The sequence below is a fragment of the Diadema setosum genome, chromosome 12 (assembly GCF_964275005.1).
Source record: "Diadema setosum chromosome 12, eeDiaSeto1, whole genome shotgun sequence".
NCBI classification, from domain to species: Eukaryota; Metazoa; Echinodermata; class Echinoidea; order Diadematoida; family Diadematidae; genus Diadema; species Diadema setosum.
In genome coordinates this window covers 36,044,560-36,064,568 of record NC_092696.1, presented here as the reverse complement: position 1 = coordinate 36,064,568, position 20,009 = coordinate 36,044,560, and the positions used below count along the sequence as shown (strand labels likewise).

General features: G+C 38.9%; 1 protein-coding gene across 1 annotated transcript in view; it reads right to left on the bottom strand.

The window, feature by feature from the left end:
• Nucleotides 1–2,426: 2,426 nt before the first annotated feature.
• Nucleotides 2,427–20,009, bottom strand: part of LOC140235920 (uncharacterized) — a 136,605-nt gene continuing 119,022 nt past the window's right edge. The window contains exons 29-42 of the mRNA XM_072315913.1: nt 18,783–18,900; nt 17,731–17,843; nt 16,958–17,110; nt 16,249–16,365; nt 14,021–14,140; nt 13,151–13,259; nt 12,572–12,724; nt 11,441–11,512; nt 10,219–10,290; nt 7,508–7,585; nt 6,186–6,971; nt 4,911–5,179; nt 3,637–3,905; nt 2,427–2,576 (exon numbers count right to left, since the gene is read on the bottom strand). Of these exons, the coding sequence (XP_072172014.1) occupies nt 2,427–2,576; nt 3,637–3,905; nt 4,911–5,179; nt 6,186–6,971; nt 7,508–7,585; nt 10,219–10,290; nt 11,441–11,512; nt 12,572–12,724; nt 13,151–13,259; nt 14,021–14,140; nt 16,249–16,365; nt 16,958–17,110; nt 17,731–17,843; nt 18,783–18,900 (2,579 nt within the window). The remainder of the gene's footprint in view (nt 2,577–3,636; nt 3,906–4,910; nt 5,180–6,185; nt 6,972–7,507; nt 7,586–10,218; nt 10,291–11,440; nt 11,513–12,571; nt 12,725–13,150; nt 13,260–14,020; nt 14,141–16,248; nt 16,366–16,957; nt 17,111–17,730; nt 17,844–18,782; nt 18,901–20,009) is intronic.

The window sequence follows — 20,009 nt, the reverse complement described above, 5'->3', positions numbered from 1 at the left end:
TTCCACATTCATGGAATCATAATTCCCACTGTCGTACTGTAAGAAATTAAAAAATTTTAAAAGTAATAATGTCCTCCTGCACGCTCATGGCGACAATTTAAACTTACGTAAGGGCACCAAACCACGTGACACATTGCTTTGAAATATTGGGAATAACAAAGTTTCTTCCTAGATGCCTGCACAGAAATATCATCAGAGATAACATAAATGCTTTCATTCCCAAATATTCCAAAATGTTTCCTGATTTAGCACGCGCTAATTGTCGGGCTGTGTATTACATGAAGATCCTTGTTTTTTTCAGGTTCGATGGATTCAGCACTTAAAGGGCTTGTACAGTTTTGGTTTAGACTTAACTTCAGGTTTTTAACATTTTGGGGTTAGATAATGAGAAACCTCTTATGAAAAATGGTACAACATGTCATTCCATGAGGAATTAAATGTTTATTTGATGAAAATTGGTTTTGAAATGGCTGAGATATCCAAAACAGAGTGATTCTAATAAAGTGTAGGACCCACATTTTATTACGATCGCTATATATTTTTTTACTTTGTTTTTAGATGTTTCAGTCATTCCAAACCCGATTTTCATCAAATAAACTTTGAGTTCCTCTTAAAATGATACGCTCTGTACTATTTCATAAGTGTTTTCTTGGTATCTCGCAAAAATTCTCATCTCCACCAATACTGTATCATCCCTTTAAGTGCATACCTGTATTTCAAGAGGCCCCAGCAGTTTGATAAGATCGACCCATCGGGTTATCTCTTATTTCTCCAACAATATAATCGTAACAATGAATCGGAGAAACGACTATCCAGTAACAAACATTAACATCATGTAACATCATTAATCGTATACGAGAAAGTCGTTTGTCATGTTAAAACAATTTCTTTTCCCTATCAAGTTCGTGTAACCCATTTTCAGTTCATGAGTTTTGGCGAAGATAAACCCCACAAAGCCCTGGTAGGAACGTAACTTAGATTCGGCAGTATATACTGATTTCATACAATCAAGTACGGCTTTTCCTACTGGGCAAGTACTGTTCGAGATTCATCTACAGACTTCAATGAACCAATTCTCCTTTTCGCAAAGAAATATTCATACAGGTGATAGAATTCATCGGTTTATCTTGATTAAATGGAAAAGTCAAGTTCAATGAATCGGGGTATCTCATCTAACGCTATACATGCGCTCCCAACTAGAATCTAACCACACTGAAGCAAATGGTTTTACCTGGGGTGCGTTTCTTGATTATTATATTCACGGAAACACACAAAATTGAAATTACGGTGTTGTTATTTTGTGCCTTTAATTTTCTAGACAAGTCACAACAATGGACAGATTATCTGCCAATCATTTGTAATACACGTCAGCGAAAATCTCCACTAGACATATATAAATAATTCAGCTGAAAACAGCAGTTAATGTGTTTAAGGTGGGTAATATTAATTTATTTCTGAATATCAAGGTAAAAAGTAAACGATTTGTTTCCTTAATAGATACGAATTTTCTATCATTTGAATAGTTGAGGAAATGTAATTGAAAAAAAAAACAACAAAATAGAAACACGCTTTTATATGCATCAAAATAGTGCACTTGATTTAAAAACGGACAGACAAGGGTAAAGCCCGGAGTCTGTGGTAGCAATACGAATGGTAGTGTATCCTTGTTGACATAGTAAAGTGCTCATGATCGCTACATGCAGCTTAAACACACGCACACACTTACACACACAAGCACCACATGTATTATTGTTTATATATATCAATGATATATTTATATATACATTATTATGTTATATACATATTACATACCTATGAAATAGGGACGTAATTTATAATAACAATAATGATAATAATTCACACATGACTGTATGACAGATTAAAAACAAATTCGTGCACTTGAAACATGAAGTACGCACAGAGTAGATATTTCAATCTACGATGGAACTAATACATGTATGAAGCCGCAGAACATACACTTCCGTGTACATTACATTAATGAGAAGGAGGATAACTCGGTAAACATTTTTGCAGAGGTATTAGCACAGTGCAGCAAGATTGTTTCATAGTCTATGCAACGTAGAAGTGGCGCAAAAGCCCCCTCGCAGATTTCTGAGAGCCATCGAGTTGATTGTTAGCAGCAATAAGGCCTCAGTAATGGAGCTAAAAGACAAAACGCCAGAAGTGCTAGGTATTGTAAAGTGCATTTCCTTTATAACGAACACGGTTATAACAAAATTTCGATATGACGAAAGAAAACTGCCGGTCCCGAGGACTTCGTCATAACAGGCGACCTCTGTAGTTATGACATTTGTGCAGCTCCTTTTTATTTGACAGGAAAGAAAAAATACAGCGACAAAAGCAAGATATATTTCTCTTCGGCTGGAAAAACAGAAATGAGCCTTAGTGAAGTTTGGCGGCAAGTTTCAGTCACTTTCTTTAAGTTGCTCCATGAGCTTGTCAACAAACTTTGTGTGCTTTGCTCTATTGACCGGCGTCCGGTTTCCCACCAGCATCGCTATTACTGCCGGGTCAGAGGTCACAACGAAAGCTCGGGTTATCTCCCCGTTAGGATTCTGCAGAAAGGCAAGAAAGAAAGAAAAAAAAAATATTCCAATTAATATACAGGTATAGCCAACAAACAACTTCTCAAGTAACTGCAAAAGTATGTTTGGTGAATTCGACAATTAACTAAAACGATACTTCAAATTCTCTTCTTTCTCTTTCCATTCTTCTACTTATTCTCTTTCTCCCCCTACTCCTTACTCCATCCGCTTACTTTTCGTTTATCTCCTTTTCAGTATTTTTCAATGAGAATATTATTATTATCACAGTCTTCTTTCTCATTGTCTGCAATCAATATCGTCATAGCAAAGACTCGAACACGGTATTTACAGTCGACAGATTGCATGAACAATACAACGAATGAAGGTAAAGACAACTTATACGCGCCAAACGCAGTTTTATTTTGAAGCCTCTCTTGTCTATAGAAAAGATCACGGACTACCAATTAAGAGGTCCCCAGTTCTATCCCCCTAGCTGTAATGGTTGTATTCCTCACCCCCGCCTCCCCTCCCCCCCCCCCCCTCTTGCAAGGTACTCCATCCCCTTTGCCTTGTCCTGCAGAAGGGAAATTAATCGGTCCATTGGTTGTTGGCTTGTTCACAAACATCTATTGCTTCCTTAGCAGACATTCATTGCGTCTATGGCAGTCTTATCATGCCACAAATGAACAAAGCAATGTATCTCCAATGTCAGGCATAACCCTGCAGTAGGAGCCTACATGGGAACACGTGTGTATTTTGATTTTACCCCTAATTTATTACAAAATATTTCGAAAACTCATTGTAGTCAATGAAAATAGACACAGTTCACTTCTTCGTAAAGAGAGCAACATAAAATAGGCATTGCAAATACACAATAGATGTACTACAAGTATAAACTTGATGTGAAAGTAAAAAGGCGCCATAAGTCAAATAATTTGAATTCTCTTAGGGTATAATACTTTCAGTGCGTAGGAGAGACTGCCTTTGTCAACGAAAGCACGCTATGAGAGTGTGGTTCCAGTGACAATGCACCAGCCTCTAATGGCGTTATTTTAGTAATCATTAATGATCATAATAATGATCATCTCACCAGCTGCACTGCTAGCACGTCCTCTGTGATTGGACAGTCCCACGCTGACTTGGAGCGAAGCCACGTGACTGCTTTTCGCACGTCACGCAAAATGAGTGACGTGTCAACAACTGAGGGCGCCTCCCCTCGCTCCTCGATGTACTTTGAGAGAGGCACGACGCGCGCGTTTTCGGACGGACTGTTAAAGGGCGTCAGCACGCACTGTGAGGTGAAACGGGCGCAAGTTGAGTCTTCCCTCAATGCGTACGGCGTGGTTTGTGACGTCAGCCCTAGAAATACAATACATGTACAACAAATTTAAACATCAGTGAGTGAAAGGTGCACGAAAATAAAAGGCTTTCCAAAAGAAAATATCATCAGTTTCTATGGGCTATGGTGATTGCTTCTAAATTTACTGGATCTAGCACTGTATGTCATGATGCACATTATTCGATAAGGCCATGAAGAAAGAGGGGATTTTATTGTTGTTGTTTGTTTCTGTGTGTGTTTTTATTTTTAGGGGGGTCTATTGTTGAGTATCATTTTCTGTTTTGCTGTCACTCTCCGTAAAAAAAAAAAAATGATCACCTGTTCGATTTGTATCATCATGAAGACCAAAAGAAAAAAAATAGCCTGCGGTTTCTTCAAATACCATCGTGTCACTGCCATAAAATGGCTTCAGCATTTAATGTTGTTATTGTTGCTGCCCGGAAAAAGTAGACGGTGACATGCGTACAACGAATAGGCTAGTTCGTTGTTTTTCATTTGATGTTCATATCTTATATAGATCGAGCATACGATTTTATTCACGGAAAAAAAAGCAGCAGAAGAAAATAACGTTTCAATTTGACGTTCTTTATAAATTGATAATCATTGTTGAAGCGGGAAAGGACTTAGAAGAAAAGTTTTGCTTAGTCCATAGTTTACAGTCCACAAGACGAAAAATGACAAACTTCTTAAAAAGAAAAACAATTAGATTCTGTTCTTATCAATTATAGGGAGTTGGATTAAAAACAAATCAATTACCAAAATGATTTTTTTAACACTAGGACTGTTGCTTTTTTTTAATTGTTTAAGTGGTTAGTGATTCTGATCGTAGCATGACTGTACCAATAACAGCAGTTATGATATTTGTTGCTTTTGTCGATGTAAAAGCAATTTTGATTACATGAAAAATATACATTAGTTGGTAATTTCCTATTAATTACAGTGTTCTAGATTTGTTTTAACAAACTTGCGAGAAAAATTAATTTGCAAAATTATGTCTCCGTCTGCACTGTACTCACGCGTGTCACGCACGCTCTCGGAGTCCGCCTTTAAGCGTGAATGCCTGCGCGCTCGATGGCGTTGCCAAACGGTGGATAGAGTGTAGAGGTAGGGATTTAGCGACGAATTGAGAGGGAGAATGAAGACAGCCGTCCAGGCGTAGACGTCTGCGGGGATCTGAACGGCACCTAGGGCGGACAAGAGCGCCATGATGATGATTGGCATCCAACAGATGAAATCGGTGCCCACGATCAGCGCCATCTTGGTTGCCAATTTGACCTGTATTCTCATTCCATTTCTGATAATAAATGAAAAATAAAGATAATCATTATCAATAACAGATTTGTCTACACGGTTCTTATCGATTTACTTCATTCATATCATTTATGGCATTTTTTTTCTACACAGCCCCTTGTAGCACCCTTCACAGAGGGTATTGGGCAAGTTAAGTCCCATTATACTATCATTGTTATCATTATTATAAAAACAACTTTTTCCGAACACTTCGGAAATGGTAAGTAGATAAGGATAGAAAACGGATCTTTTTGATATCATGTGTAGGAACGAATACGCTTTAGTTAGTTGTTCTGCGTTACTCTTTTCTTTCTTGCTGACACACACATCTTTAATGAAAATTAATGGATAATCACTGCGCGTAAAAGTATCCTTACTCCGGGATTTTTTTTTTCCACAAAGGAATTTTAATCACTTAAACATTCAGCTACAAAATAAAAGTCACTTACAATATATGAAGACAAATGATACAAAATTGAAAGGCAGCCACAAAACGTCTAAATGATAATAGATACGATTCCAATTGATGTTATATACAAAACCTTTAGTTTTTTTTTCAGACATAATAAAATATTCGTCTACTTTCTTCGCTTGCTTTGAAAATTGATAAAAATTGGCTAAAATGTCATAATTTCTTTCTAATTCTTACAGAAAAAAAATAATAGTATTTAGCATACAAATAAACCACGCTGTAACACTTTGGGATTTCTGTAGAACCAAGCATAAAAGCACCTGTCTTCTAGTGATTTGAGTTTGATTCTGTGATATTATATCCTGTATTTGTGTAATAAACCTTTGGGTAACATCGCATTCCCAAGACAAGTGTACAATCGTTTATGTGGAGCTCAAACAAAACGTGTTTGATTCAGGGAACATATACAAAGAACATTATATATTTTGATCGCTTTGATTAAATACTTCTTCCCATTTCCTTTCTGATTTAGCATTTAGGTTGTTGAAGTATTTTATCACATAATATTTGGTGTAAACTTATATTCGGGAAAACTTACTTGACATGCCGTGAGTTTTGTTTGCCTCTTGAAAATTTAGCTGCAGATTTGTGAACAGTCACGTAAATTGCGACATAGGAAAACGCTGTAACGGTAAAACAAACGAGGTTCAATCCAAGAAAAACGGCGATGGAATATTCCCAGCCCGTTGGTCGATCCGTCGTTAATGGAAGGCCAAGGCAAACACTGGATCGCCCATAAAACTGGTCAAAGTAGCCGATGGGGAGAGCTGGAACCACAGTCAGGACAAAGGCGCAAAGCCACACTACGGCCAACCATATTCTGGACGACTTGTCAGAGAACTGTACTTCGCGATGGTGCGAAAACACTATACACAGGATCCGATCTACACTAATCAGCATAATGATAAACACCGACACCTCGCTGGACAAAGCTGACATGAGCCCCGCCACGCTGCACAAGACGCTCTGCCGCCACGCATCCGCGTGGATGGCGTAGTCTCCGCGGAAGTAGAGGTCGGCGCCAGCGATGATCAGCATGTAGCAGCCCATAAATAGATCGGATACGGCTAGGTGAGTGATGAGCCGTGACTGGATTCGACTGGTTTCAACCTGATGTCCGCGCACTACGCGCAGTCCGATCACAAAGAGATTCCCGGCCAACGCGCTGATCCCGAGTATCCACATGAAAACGCGCAGTACAGAGTCTTTCAGCAGATCATCACAAGACGAAAACTGGTCGGTCGGCGCGACGCACCCGGATTCGCCGTCCTCTCCCGATGGGGGAAGATTGAGCATGCAGCAGAAGGCAAAGCTATCGGCGTATCTGAATCAAATTAATTAAAAAGATTATAACTGGGTCGGCCTACTGAACAAATTAAGATTATCCTTCGCTTTGAGCTTAACATGGCCAAGCACAAAACTATACAGTCATACTGTAAGTGCAACTAGCGGTGGATTTCTTAAAGTTCACAATAATTGATAATCTTACAATCATGTTTAATTTTGAATTCATTTATGCAGACCAAATTTCACTGCTGTGATTATCGATACCGCGTTTGGTGTGTGATACATACGATCTCCCCCCCCCCGTTTGTGTACTAAAAGTTATCAAAAGTGTCCAGATGTTAGGAGGTCGATTTTAACATTATCTTCGAGCAGTTACTTAATGTATCAATCAACTGTGACTGAGCTAATCAAATCAGCTTACAAGCATGTGTTACGTTGATCTTGATTAACTGGTCATTCAATGTAAACTCCGCATGTACAATGTATGTAAATGCAATGCTTAGCTTTGTTCACAGGTCTTATATACAATGCTTACAAGATATCACGGTTCATTTCCCAAGGATTACTACTCACATTGTTTCCAACGATCTAATCTGCTCCAGCGCTGCCCGAATATCGTTATTAGTCGGAGTTCCCGAATTTCGTAGATCACTGGGAGCAAAATATAAAGTGACAACGACTTGACTGTACAGTATTTTAGTAGAACGTCCATAATTATCTTAACTCCAAGAGGAGAAAACAAATCCTGCTCTATTTAATTTCTGTAACTTTGGCCGTCTCAATCGAAATGTTAAAACAGGACATTCAAGTAATATCCCATCAAAAAAAAAAAAAACTAGAAATGTCGCTACGGCGACTGATGCCTCCGCCATAATGCATGATTCTCCCAATAGGTGTATAGTACAATGTCTTGACAATGTGTGATGACAGTTTCACATAACTGGCAAAATATCGAAATAACAGGTTTGTCAGAAATATCTTGAATGTTCACTTTCCACGAACTGGGTTTGCTATAATTGTCTATTAAAGAGTGCAGGTACACATATTTGGGGAATTGAAAATTTTTACTTGACTTCTGACCGACCTTATTATAAGTTTATGCATTGAGTTTAATTTTCAAGGTATGAAAAAAGAGTGTAATTACAGTACAAAATATTTTTTTTTTCATTTAAACCTGACCTTTGACCCTTAACCTTTGACCTTTGACCTTCTGGCTAGACATTTCCAAGGAATCTCCATCAAGTAATACATGTACATATATCAAACACTTTTAAAACTAATAATGCAATCATTGCATATACTAGTATACATGTATGAGGAAAATACAGCAGTAACATTTTGAGGAGTTGACCTTGACCTTTGAACCCCTGACTATTGACCCATGACCCCTAAATTCCCTAGATAATCCCTGCCAGTCAGTACATGCATATGTACCATATTCCATGAAGATACATTGAACCATTTGGGAGAAAAGTGATATTGAAACATTTTCACCTAACCTTTGACCTTTTGACCTCTGACCTTATGACATGAAACTCTCTCTGGAGAATCCTTACGCAGTAGTACATGTCTACACTAAGTTTCAAGAAAATAACTGCTAGCATTGCATAGATATGGGGGAAATAGCAACATTTTTAGCATTTGACCTTGACCTTTTGACCTTTGACCTCTTGTCAATGTCACTAGAATCTACTCAACTAATTGTCCCATCATACATCATCCCTGGACCAAGTTTGGTGAAAGCTGCTTTATCCAGTTTTGAGTTATCACATAAACAGATAAATTTTAGGATTTGACCTTGATCTTTGACCTTTGACCTCTGTCCGATTTCACTGAAAAACTATTCAAGTAATTGTCCCATCATACATCATCCTCCAACAAAGTTTGGTGAAATTTGCTCCATACAGTCTTGAGTTATCGCGTAAACGGATACAATTTCATGATTTGACCTTGACCTTTGACCTTTGACCTTTAGCCGATTTCACCCAAAATCTTATCAAATCGTTGCCCCATCATACTTCATACTTGGACCAAGTTTGGTAAAATTCCAGTAAATATTACTCAAGTTATCGCGTAAACGAAAGCGGACGGACGTACGTACGGACGTACGTACGGACGTACGTACGGACGGACGGACAACCCGAAAACATAATGCCTCCGGCACCACTTCGTGGCGGAGGCATAAAAATGCTATATCATTATGATTATACAGTGCACTCCAGTTATAACGAACACGTTAAAACAAAGTTCCGGTTACGACGAAGTAAAAATTCAGGCAGCAATATGGTCCAATCTCTGTATTTTTTTTTTTGTTTGTTTGTTTATTTGTTCGGTTACAACGAAAATTCGATATAACCGGGACAAAAATGCCGTTTCCGAGGACTTCGTTATAACGGGAGTCCACTGTATTTCAAATCAGCCCCCCCCCCCCCCATAAATGTTCCCATGTATTTAAAGTCAACAGTCATTACAAGTCGATAAAGATTCGATCTATCTATTCTCGTCTCTAAAGACCCGGTAGCGTGGAGATACCATGGAAAGGGAAGGCTGGCCAGGCTGGGATATTTTCCAGATATTCCCGTAACGAACTGTCTGAATTATTACCACTGATCTCTATGTGAGTCCACACACAGCCGAAGAACATCAACTGTTTAAATAGTCTATTGTACCGTATCGGTACGCTTCAATGCACATGTTTGCTGACGGTTGGTTTTCTAGTGTACTCTGGCAGGCAGGCAATGAAGATCTATTTGATTGGGCCATCCATGTCTTCCTACGCTACTAGGTCCTGATATAAAGTAGGCATTCTGTATATTGCCCCAAAACCAGAGTTTAGTATTAAAGAAAATCAAACCAATCTCGAGAACCCTTTTTCGAGAACGCTTGTGCACATACATTTCGCTCAGTCTATTGATGGACAAAATTGGCAATTCCATTGATCAGTTCGAAGTAACTGACTAAATATATCAGGAGTGGTATGCAGGTTTAAAAGAGTGACACACTCAGTTTCTGTGTTTTGTTTTGTTTTTGTTTTTTCTTGAAGCAGCAAGCTGTTGACAGCGTGGGGGTCTTTGTTACCCTTTCGATGGCATGTACTCTAGACAGTCTGCACAATGCAATGGAGATTTCTCTACTCAAAGCAAGTTAAGGGTAATAAAGGCTTATTACCCTTCTGTTGCAGAGTATATAGAAGTGATCACTGTTAACAGCCTGTACAAACGACATAATTTTGTCATGGAATAATTTTTGAATATCCACTTGTTTATAGCTGGTGTATTACTTACAGTATCCTCAACCGAGTTAGGTTGCTGAAAGCAAACTCATCGATCGTAGAAATCTGGTTTCCTCTCAGAGATCTAGAACAAATATAAGGTTATGACAACATTATATCAGTAAGAGTGACAAGAATAATAGTGACAGTAACGACGATAAGGCGATTATATATTACAGTAAAAATGATGTATATGTTAAATGATAACCAATGCTGTAATTTCAGAATAACTCCCTGTGTGTAAACGTGGGCGTTTTGATACATCATTGATTCAATAAAGTTTTAATACATCTTCCATTCCATAAACACTTTGATACATTACTTATTCAATAAACCCTGTGATACATCACCAATCCAGTCAACACTTTTATACATCATCCATGCAATAAACACCTTGATAAATCGCCCTATCAACAAACCCTTTGATACACCATCCATTCAATGAAAACTTTGACATATTTATATCCCATTCAATGAAACCTTTGATACATCACCAATCCAATGAACACTCTGATACATCATCCGTTCAATGGCCACGTTGATATATATTCAATAAATAATTTGATACATCATTCATTCAATAAACCTTTCGATTCATCACAAATTCAACGAAGTCTTTGATACATCATCCATTAAATAAACACGTCGATTGATCGCCCCTTCAATAAACTCTTTGATACTTCATCCATTCAATAAACTCGTCGACACATCATCCATTCAATAAACACTTCGACAGATCACTCATTCAATAAGCCCTTTGATGCACCACCCATTCAATCAACTCTCTGATACATCATTCATCCCCCTCCCCCCCCCCCCCCCAAAAGGAAAAAAAAAAAAACTCTGATTAATCATCCATTCAATAAACGCTTTCATGCATCATCCATTCAATTAATATTATTTGATACATCACCCATTCAAAAACTGTTTCAAGTATTCAAGTACCTTTATGAACGTAACGTCGAGATTGATGGTTAACTCAAACTGACTGCCACCAAGGTTATTTTCTCCGCCTCCACCCCGTCTCGCTCTCTCTCTCTCTCTCTCTCTCTCTCTCTCTCTCTCTCTCTCTCTTGCACATATACACACAAACTTATACCACTACACCAACAGGTGATGCATACACATCAATTTTCATAGATATATAATTCAAAAGATATATAAGGTATGTACTATATTCATACTTTTTAGACAACACATGTTTAACTGTAACGGGGAATAGTTGAAATACTTACAGATGACAAAGATCGGCATTTTCGCTGAAGGCAGACGCCGGGATGTTCGAGATACTCGTTTGTAGTAAATGACTATCGAAATACAGCGAGAGGACATTGAAAGATAAAGCAAACTTTTGAAAACATTTGATAGAATCATTTCACCCTTTCCTAATTATTTTCAAGTATTTCCCTCAAAGGTTCAAAACTGAGTCACCCTTAATATCAAGACTTCATGTCTGGATCTGGTTGCATGAAAACTACATTCTCTCTGCACTGTATGGGAAGCCTAGGGTGAATAAACTTTATCCTTTTCATTGACATTTTTGTTGTTGTTTTTATGTAGGTCTATATTATGCATTAAAGCTAAACATAAAATAAAAACAGTCAACAGCTCTTAAGAAAAACGAATGCTCTTCAGGCTGGAAATCTCAAGTTTACAGAATCGTGACACCGTAATGCGCATTACATCTACCAAATTTACGCCATTGAACTTTAGACTATATATTTGATTCATTTGAGTAATCAGACAATATCGCGTAATTCCAGAGTTCCAATGAGCTCGTATTAAACGTAACATGTTTGTTACACATGTCACCTCGCAAAATATGATACAGGAATATTGATAAAAGATGTCTGTGTACTTCAAGGATTTTTATCCCATTTCTTGGCTGAAGCTTTTAACACTCTGTGTGTTTGATTTTTTCTTATATAATCCAAAGCAGATATGAAAACATGTTATAAAGATATGAACTGTACTTTTGTCCCCTTTGTATAACTTGGCAAATATAAATAAGTGTCGAGCAACAGAGCACTTCTGGTCCTACCATGGGATAGGAATAGGGAACGACAAGATTTAGTGTCCGTAGTCTTTTCCACTTATAGATTTACCCGACATGGCAGCAAATCCGCCATTACCGCGGTGTCCCATGCGTGCGCACGTGTGCAGAGTACATGCTATCTAACATTGTACATGGCGGGTGTGAACCGGTCGCCATAGTTATATATCATAAGTTCCTACACGTGCGCGCATGGGACACCGCAGTGATAGAAGATTTTGCTGCCAGATCGGCCTATTTGGTCTATGATAGGATCATTAACTTTGCTCCTGTGTGAGATTCCTTCACTTTCCTTTTGACTTTGAAAACTTACAGCTCAGCAAGAAATGTATGATGTGTTGGCAAGAACGCTGTCACTGTGGATACGCCCGGAGTGTCCCCCGTTTCAACAATAGGTGTGCCCGTTGTCATAGCAATGTCTTTTGGCTGGTAGGACATGAGCGCCAGATCTGTTCCCGTGATTATACTTTACAAGAGAGTAAAAGAGAGAGGGCGTTTGATTGCGTTAATACATGATATTTTCACATTGTATGTCTGTATACAATACAGGGTTTATGAATGTTTTGAACAATGATATAATGATTGATCATGTGAATAGGAAACAAAAACTGAAGATTTGGAAGAAAATCCTCTTCGTTGATAACAAATTCTACTGCTGCTTTTAGACAAACTTCCACACTGCCACAGGCACAGAATGTACAACGAATTACCTGATGCCTCGATGGGTTGTAATAATATTACACCAAATGCAACATTCCGTTCTTGTGAGGGTTAACTCGCTGCATGCAGGTCGTGTGCAAACGTCTGACAGACCACCACAACAAAAACACATTGAAACAAAATGTAGGCATAACATTGAAGTGTCACTAAATACGGGGTATGCGGGACTAACATTTTCTTGGCTGTATAGTGGAAACGGATTTCGTTGAGGGCGTTCCACTCTGGAGCTTCACACACAAATGCAAGGCCGGAACAGAAGCAGCCCGCTGGGCAGTCAAGACCTAAACGATTGACACACAAAAACAAAGCAACAACAAAGAATTGAAACGATCGCTGCAGTGCGCTTCGCAACACTATAGAGACATGTGCGTACACAGGCAAACACACATGGCACACATCCTCGCGCACGCTTACATGCACACACCACACATACTGTACTTTTCTATTCCTATATTAACAACGAATCAATATGACGTCATAACAGTTACGACATAAGTGTATATTTTCCATCGTCATTTGAATTGCACTTTGTTATAGAACAATAGTCACCTCATATAAATGCAAAACAATATGAGGAGGTTTCTTTTTGTATATCTCTTGTGTGTATATTTTCGAATGTACGAAATTTTATTTGTAATAAATGCCTCACTGATGCTAAACGACCAAATTTTCACTTTCGCCTCCCGAGACTGTCCATAGGAGATATAGACGAGCAAAACAAAATACAATCCAACAATATTGCGATGTCTCCAACAATAAAACAACATTGAAAAGCTTGCGGAACGAACATAGAACCTGAACGAGGGAAAATGGATACTGATGACGCATTGATTCTTTGTGTATACTGAAAATATGATATTGAGCACATCAGAAACACAAAATGGAAATATTTATTTCAACTTCAACAACTGTTCAATGCAGTCAAATTCAGGTAGAACAGAAAAAGCTGAAGATTTTTTCGAGCTTATACTCTACGACACATAATCAGAGAGATAAAGTTTGAAGCCAAAGTACAGCTACACGAAATAGATAGCAAATATACCACAGAATTGTTCGTCGTCAAAATCCGGGCAATGTTGAAATCCGTCACAGATTTCGCTGGGCTGCAGGCAAATTCGCGACCTGTGGCACCGGTATGTTCCTCGGGGACAGTCGAAACGGGCTGCAATCGAAACAGTGTAATGATATCAGTTCCCTTCTACTGGTATTTCTTTTACGTTACTATGGTAATATACACTGTATAGCTACACTCTGGAGTTGCTCATAGAAAATAAAAACAGATACATCAAGTTTATAGTGAGTTCACAAGACAGTAAAATTGGTAAAACTTGAACTAGCAAATCAAACCACATGATGATTTTTTTTTTCATAAAGAAATTGTATTCACTTTCAACATCCAGGTACAAGTAAATGTCACATCATGTCATACATAAAAACAAATGATACGATTTGACAGGCAGGCACAAACAGTCTAAATAATATGAATATGATTCCAGTAAATATTGGATATAAAACCTTTAGTTTTGCATGACATGATAATATCTCATGATGATAAATGTAATAATCTTCTATGACCTTGCTGCACACGAATCCTCGCTAACTTTTACAGTTCTTGATGAGAATATATGTCAGGATATGACATATTTTGTATTTGTCACGTAATAATTTGTCTCATTGTACTACTGTTTATTAGGTAGCTCATGTAAGAAATTGATGTTATCGCAATGGTTACAAAAGAAGTGCAGCTTTAAAGACAAAAGCTTGCATCAAAATAACCATATAAGGAGATGTTGCGATGCACAATCAAAGTAAAAGAGAGTGATTTGGAATTAAATGTTTTGGGGGTGAGTAAACCCTACATGACGTCAAAATATGAGGAAAGGGTATCCCTGGTAGTATGCCTCATACTATCTGGTATGTGGACGTCATTCACGACGTCAGACACAAGTTTCTAGCTACAGACTGTAGGTCAAAACAGGACCACTTCAAAGAATTTTGGTTTCCGTGAACAGGAAGTGATGACGTCAAGCAGAGACTTGACCAATGCAAAATGAGATATTCAGGAAAGTTTTGACAGACAGAAAACGCCAACCAATAAGAAAAGGGGCAGGACTTCTATGAAAACTTTCTAGGAAGTCACTTGACTTCATTTAATTAATTTTACATGGAGACCTATGGTCCAACAAATGTATAAATATGCAGTGTTTGGGCATGAAATTCAGATGCCACATTATTTGCGGAACACTCAGGACCAGGCTACGTTACTTCGAGATTGCGAAGTTAGAGAGTAGCAGAGTGTTATTTGGAATCAGTGTGATTCAGGGATTGTTGCATTTCGGCTTGGACAGCCTGACCGTCCAGAAGAGAATCTAGGAAGATTCGAGTGTAAACACCAACAACTGTTGGTGTTTCGGGTTCCAGGGAGAGAGCCATCGTTTAGGGTTCCAGCGAGGACCAAGTTTAGGGTTCCAGAGAGGACCAGAAGTAAGGGGAGACGACCCGCTACTTCAGGCAGGGCATCGTCGACAACCTAGAGCAACCAAGCACGGGAGCTTCTAGAATAAACCAACGAGCAGAGCAACCAAGCTCAAGACAAGTGGAACTGGATATCTGTATTCAAGTTTGTACGATGTTATTATTGTAAACGACCACAATTTGAGACCAGTATAATAAATCTTATTGCTTGTTACATTGTAAGAACACTGTGTGATTGGCTACTTCTTTCGAGGCACTGTAGTTGCACAAGTCGAAAGAGTTGAATGAGTGAATGGTCTGCTAACAATCTGCTGCATTTAGAGAAAGTCAACCTTTGACTATAGAAAAGATCCCAGTCGCAGGGAGGACTTTCGTTCCCCACATTCAGAGGAAAGTCCCTTGTGACAGCCACAGTATCTTTGAATCTCTTCTTTTTTAATTGTTTCGTGTGAATTGATGTTGCGGTAAACAGACAGACCGACAAACAGGGGTTATAAAACGAGTGTCCCTTCTTTGTGAGATAATGTCCGCTGAAAAGAGAGCTTTAGATTTTCACGACGCGGACGTTCATCTTTTTATAGCTCGAGTCGTCTGAGTTCTCACTACACGTTCTGAGCTATCACTATGCAGGAGTGGTAGTTACTTGACGCACCGATCATATTGGGGCGCCATTTTACTTTTTATAGGTTGCGTCATCGCGTAATCGAAAGCTACTTTTCACCACGACTCAATTGTCGTCTCAAACGTCCGCGTCGCAAATCTACAGCTCCATGATAACTGTACACACGAACTCACAGCAGTCTAACTCGTCCTCTCCACCAATACAGTCGCGGACACCGTTGCAGCGAAATCGCAGCGGGATGCAGTAAGACCTTGGGCATTTAAACGTGTAATCCGGGCACTGGAAGTCGGCTGAAAACAGGTAAAGACACAAACAGGACATGTGGATATACATATTGTTAGCATCGAAACTGAAAAAAAAAAAAAAAAAAAAAACATGACCATGAAAATTGAATAATTAAAGTAGGACCTACGACGTACCTAAAATGACATCATATACTAAAAATTTGATTTAAATCCCAGCTTCAAAAATTCGTTACTTTCTCAGCTTTCAACAAAATTTTGTCAAATTTTCGCAATCAATTGTTTTTTTAATCTATTCACACACACTAATTTTTAGGATAGACTGACAAGAGAATGAAACCACTGACATTTATGTATATGGAGGGAATGCGGGAAATTGGTAGAACATATCACAGGTTTGATTGAAATCGAAGGATCAGTTGAAAAAAAATGTAAGCATTTCAAAGTTTTCGTTGCAGCCATCGCTGGATGAGAAGACTGCAAAATTCTCTGACTTCACCCATGGACAAAGATAAATATTTTAGTACCAAGAAAATTCAACATTTCTAAAATGTTGACAGAGAGCAGACCAACAACATCACGGAACATATAAGGCCCTGCTTTACTGGATTCAAACCCCACTTTCAAATAGAGCACATACCACATGAGCGGAGATGAGACACGTCCCTACACCCGGTGATGTACCCACTGCTTGTGACGTCATAGATGCACGTTGCGTTCGCGTCGGCGCACGCGCCGTTGCTACATCTCATCGATCCGGGTTCTGTGCAGTGGAAATTCTGCGTCCGATACCCTGTGAAAATATCAATACATGGATTGAACGTGTCTGTAGCAATATCAGTGTATGGACTGAATGTGTCTTGTAATCCAACACATTTAGAAATGTTATGAAAGACTGCAAGTTTTAATGTCCCCTGTTCCCACGAGGTCAGCGGATAAGACAACGGACTATCAATCAAAAAGTCACCGTTTCGAGTTCTACGTCTTCAGTGGTTGTGCCCCAGTAATGCCAGATCTAAATAAGCAAAGCATTGTATTGTCATAATTCTATAGTTCTTCGGATAGGACTTAAAGCAATCGATCATGTTTTTGCATGCTTACAAGATATGCATTTTTTTTTCATTTCCCGGTCAGGCAAAGCACATACATTCAAAGACAAAGACAGGGTGTGCTACCCGGTCGCATTTTAGTGTATATTTCATTATATAATTCAACGATAACTCTTGTTCTCACAAAGGAAAATGAATATATGATCATCAAACTAACTTTTGAAGCACTAGCAGTGGGTTGTGAAATTTGCTCTTATCTTGTTGCACCATACCACTAAAAAAGTAATTTCTCGGATTAAAGGCGTTGATAAGGAAATACAGGGATCGCATTCTGAGAGGAAACCACATTACAGTTCGTGCTTACCACAGGTTGGCAATTCGTCCTCTGCACTGCTTCCGATGCAGTCCACGATGCCATCACACTCGACCCCAACCGGGTGGATGTCTCCATTGAAACACTGGAAGATGGTGTCAGATCGCACTGTGCATCCCATACACAGTCAAAAAGATAGGATTATGATTCCACTTTTAATTGACGTAAGTATGGATTTCATGTGCCCAAAGTATCATGAGTTTCTATTAATGGAGTTTCTAATTCAGTGAAAGATGGATTCAACTTTTGTGGGTAATTTCATTTACTTCTCTTCGCTTTCACTCTTTTTTGTCCAGTTCTTCTCTCTCCTGAACGATCACCAAGCATCACCTTTCTCACATCCCTTTCAAAATAGATCAATATCAAAACCATTTTATATTCGGCTTGAACTACAGACTGACTGTTTAACTGACCGAGTGTCTGACTGACTGATTGATTGACTGACTCCTCAAGTGAATGATTGAATAAATGATTGATTGATTGACTGACTGACTGCCTGAGAGACTAATGGATTTATTGACTGACCGAGTGATTGGTTGATTGACTGATTGATTGATTGATTGATTGATTGCTTGATTGATTGATTCATAAACTGACTGACTGATTGACTTAGTGACTGATTGATCGATCGATTATTTTATTGACTGATTCACTGAAAAATTGAATGATCGATTGACTGAGTGCCTGCCTAAATAGTTGATTGCCTGTCTTTTTGTGTGATTGCAGACAAAATGAAATAAGGTAGCAGTAACAGTTGAGTTCCTGCAGACCACCAGCATATTTATTAGTTCTTCATTCTTGATAAGTAACTCATGTAGTTTTATGATTTCAGGAAACTAAGAATCTAGCGCAAAAATAAAAAGTAGAAGTAGAAGTAGAAGTGATAATTAGTACATTGAAGTCAAGTGGATCCATGAAATATATGGACACTGATGTCATGATTTTTTATTGCAAAATAGTAGTATGCAAGGTACCAAAAAATCACGTGTCTACAAAGCAATTTTCTGTGCACAGCAGCAACGATCGTGGTTCTGGTTAGATGTGACTTACCGCAGTTTGCTTCGTCGGACCCGTCAAAGCAGTTATCGACGAGATCACACGTCTGGTTGAACGGGATACAGCGGCCGTTGTCACATCGGAACTCGCTGCAGGTGTATGGGGCTTGGAGAAATAAAATGAACGGGTTTGCCTTCTCATGATAAAGATATTTTCATTATCCCATTCATGTACACGTATCTCATGAAGTACTACAAAGTCGACCTTCATCATATCATAGCAAAGACGAACGCACAAACCAAGTGAGTCATGCTAAGTAGTTGACAGGACAAGGGACTAACATGACAAGTTTTGTTTTTGTTTGGTTTTTTTTTAGTTAATCATCACTGTTGTCCGATTTCAATGAAATGTCCATATTTTTGTGCACCTAAAGGAGTACCTTTGTTTTTATCTTTAATACTGTACTAGCTAGTCTGGTTTCTAGCCCGACCAGACCCCGTGCGCTAAGCTAGCACGGGGTCTGACGGTGTGTGATACACATATCTACGGAACCCCATACACATATCTACTAAACCCCCTCGAACACGGCCACACAACAACAAAACTATTGAAAATTTCTACATTCTTTTCACAAATTTTACGAATCACTCACGTGAATTGAGATACTTGGACTATGAGCATGGTATTTCAGTCCATAGTGAGCTCTCACGCAACATACACTGAGCAAAAAGTCCAATCTTAACCCGGAATGCTGTGATCATCGCGGGGCCATTCAAAATAAACCTTTCCCAGCTTTGAACGATGCAAATTGCCCTGCTAGAGTTTGTACGCCCGCGAAGTCGACAGCGCCCTCTTTGCCCAGTGCTGCGCCGACATTTCGAATCATTTCTGCAATTCCTACGATTTCTGCGGCGTACAGGATTAAAAAAGGTGCAATTTTTGGTAAGTTATAAAATGAGTATATCAATATCAATAGCTGAAAACGGTAGCTAATTAGATAAAGTTTTCACCTTATGTAGTCTTAGTAACAAATATGGTGAGTAAATTCAAAATCGCGTCGGCGCACCGGAATACAGAGATTACGGAGTGTCCACACCGTACAGCCCTGTCGCGACTTACACTTGTGTGCAGCGACAGGGCTGTGTATAGTTAGTCTGGTTTCCAGACCCTTTGCCAACTGTTCTCACTTTTACAAGATGCGCCCTCAGCGGCGACGAAGTCGAGGCGTTTGCCGATAAGGTCATCCAACGTAACTTGCTACTTTTCGTTAGAGG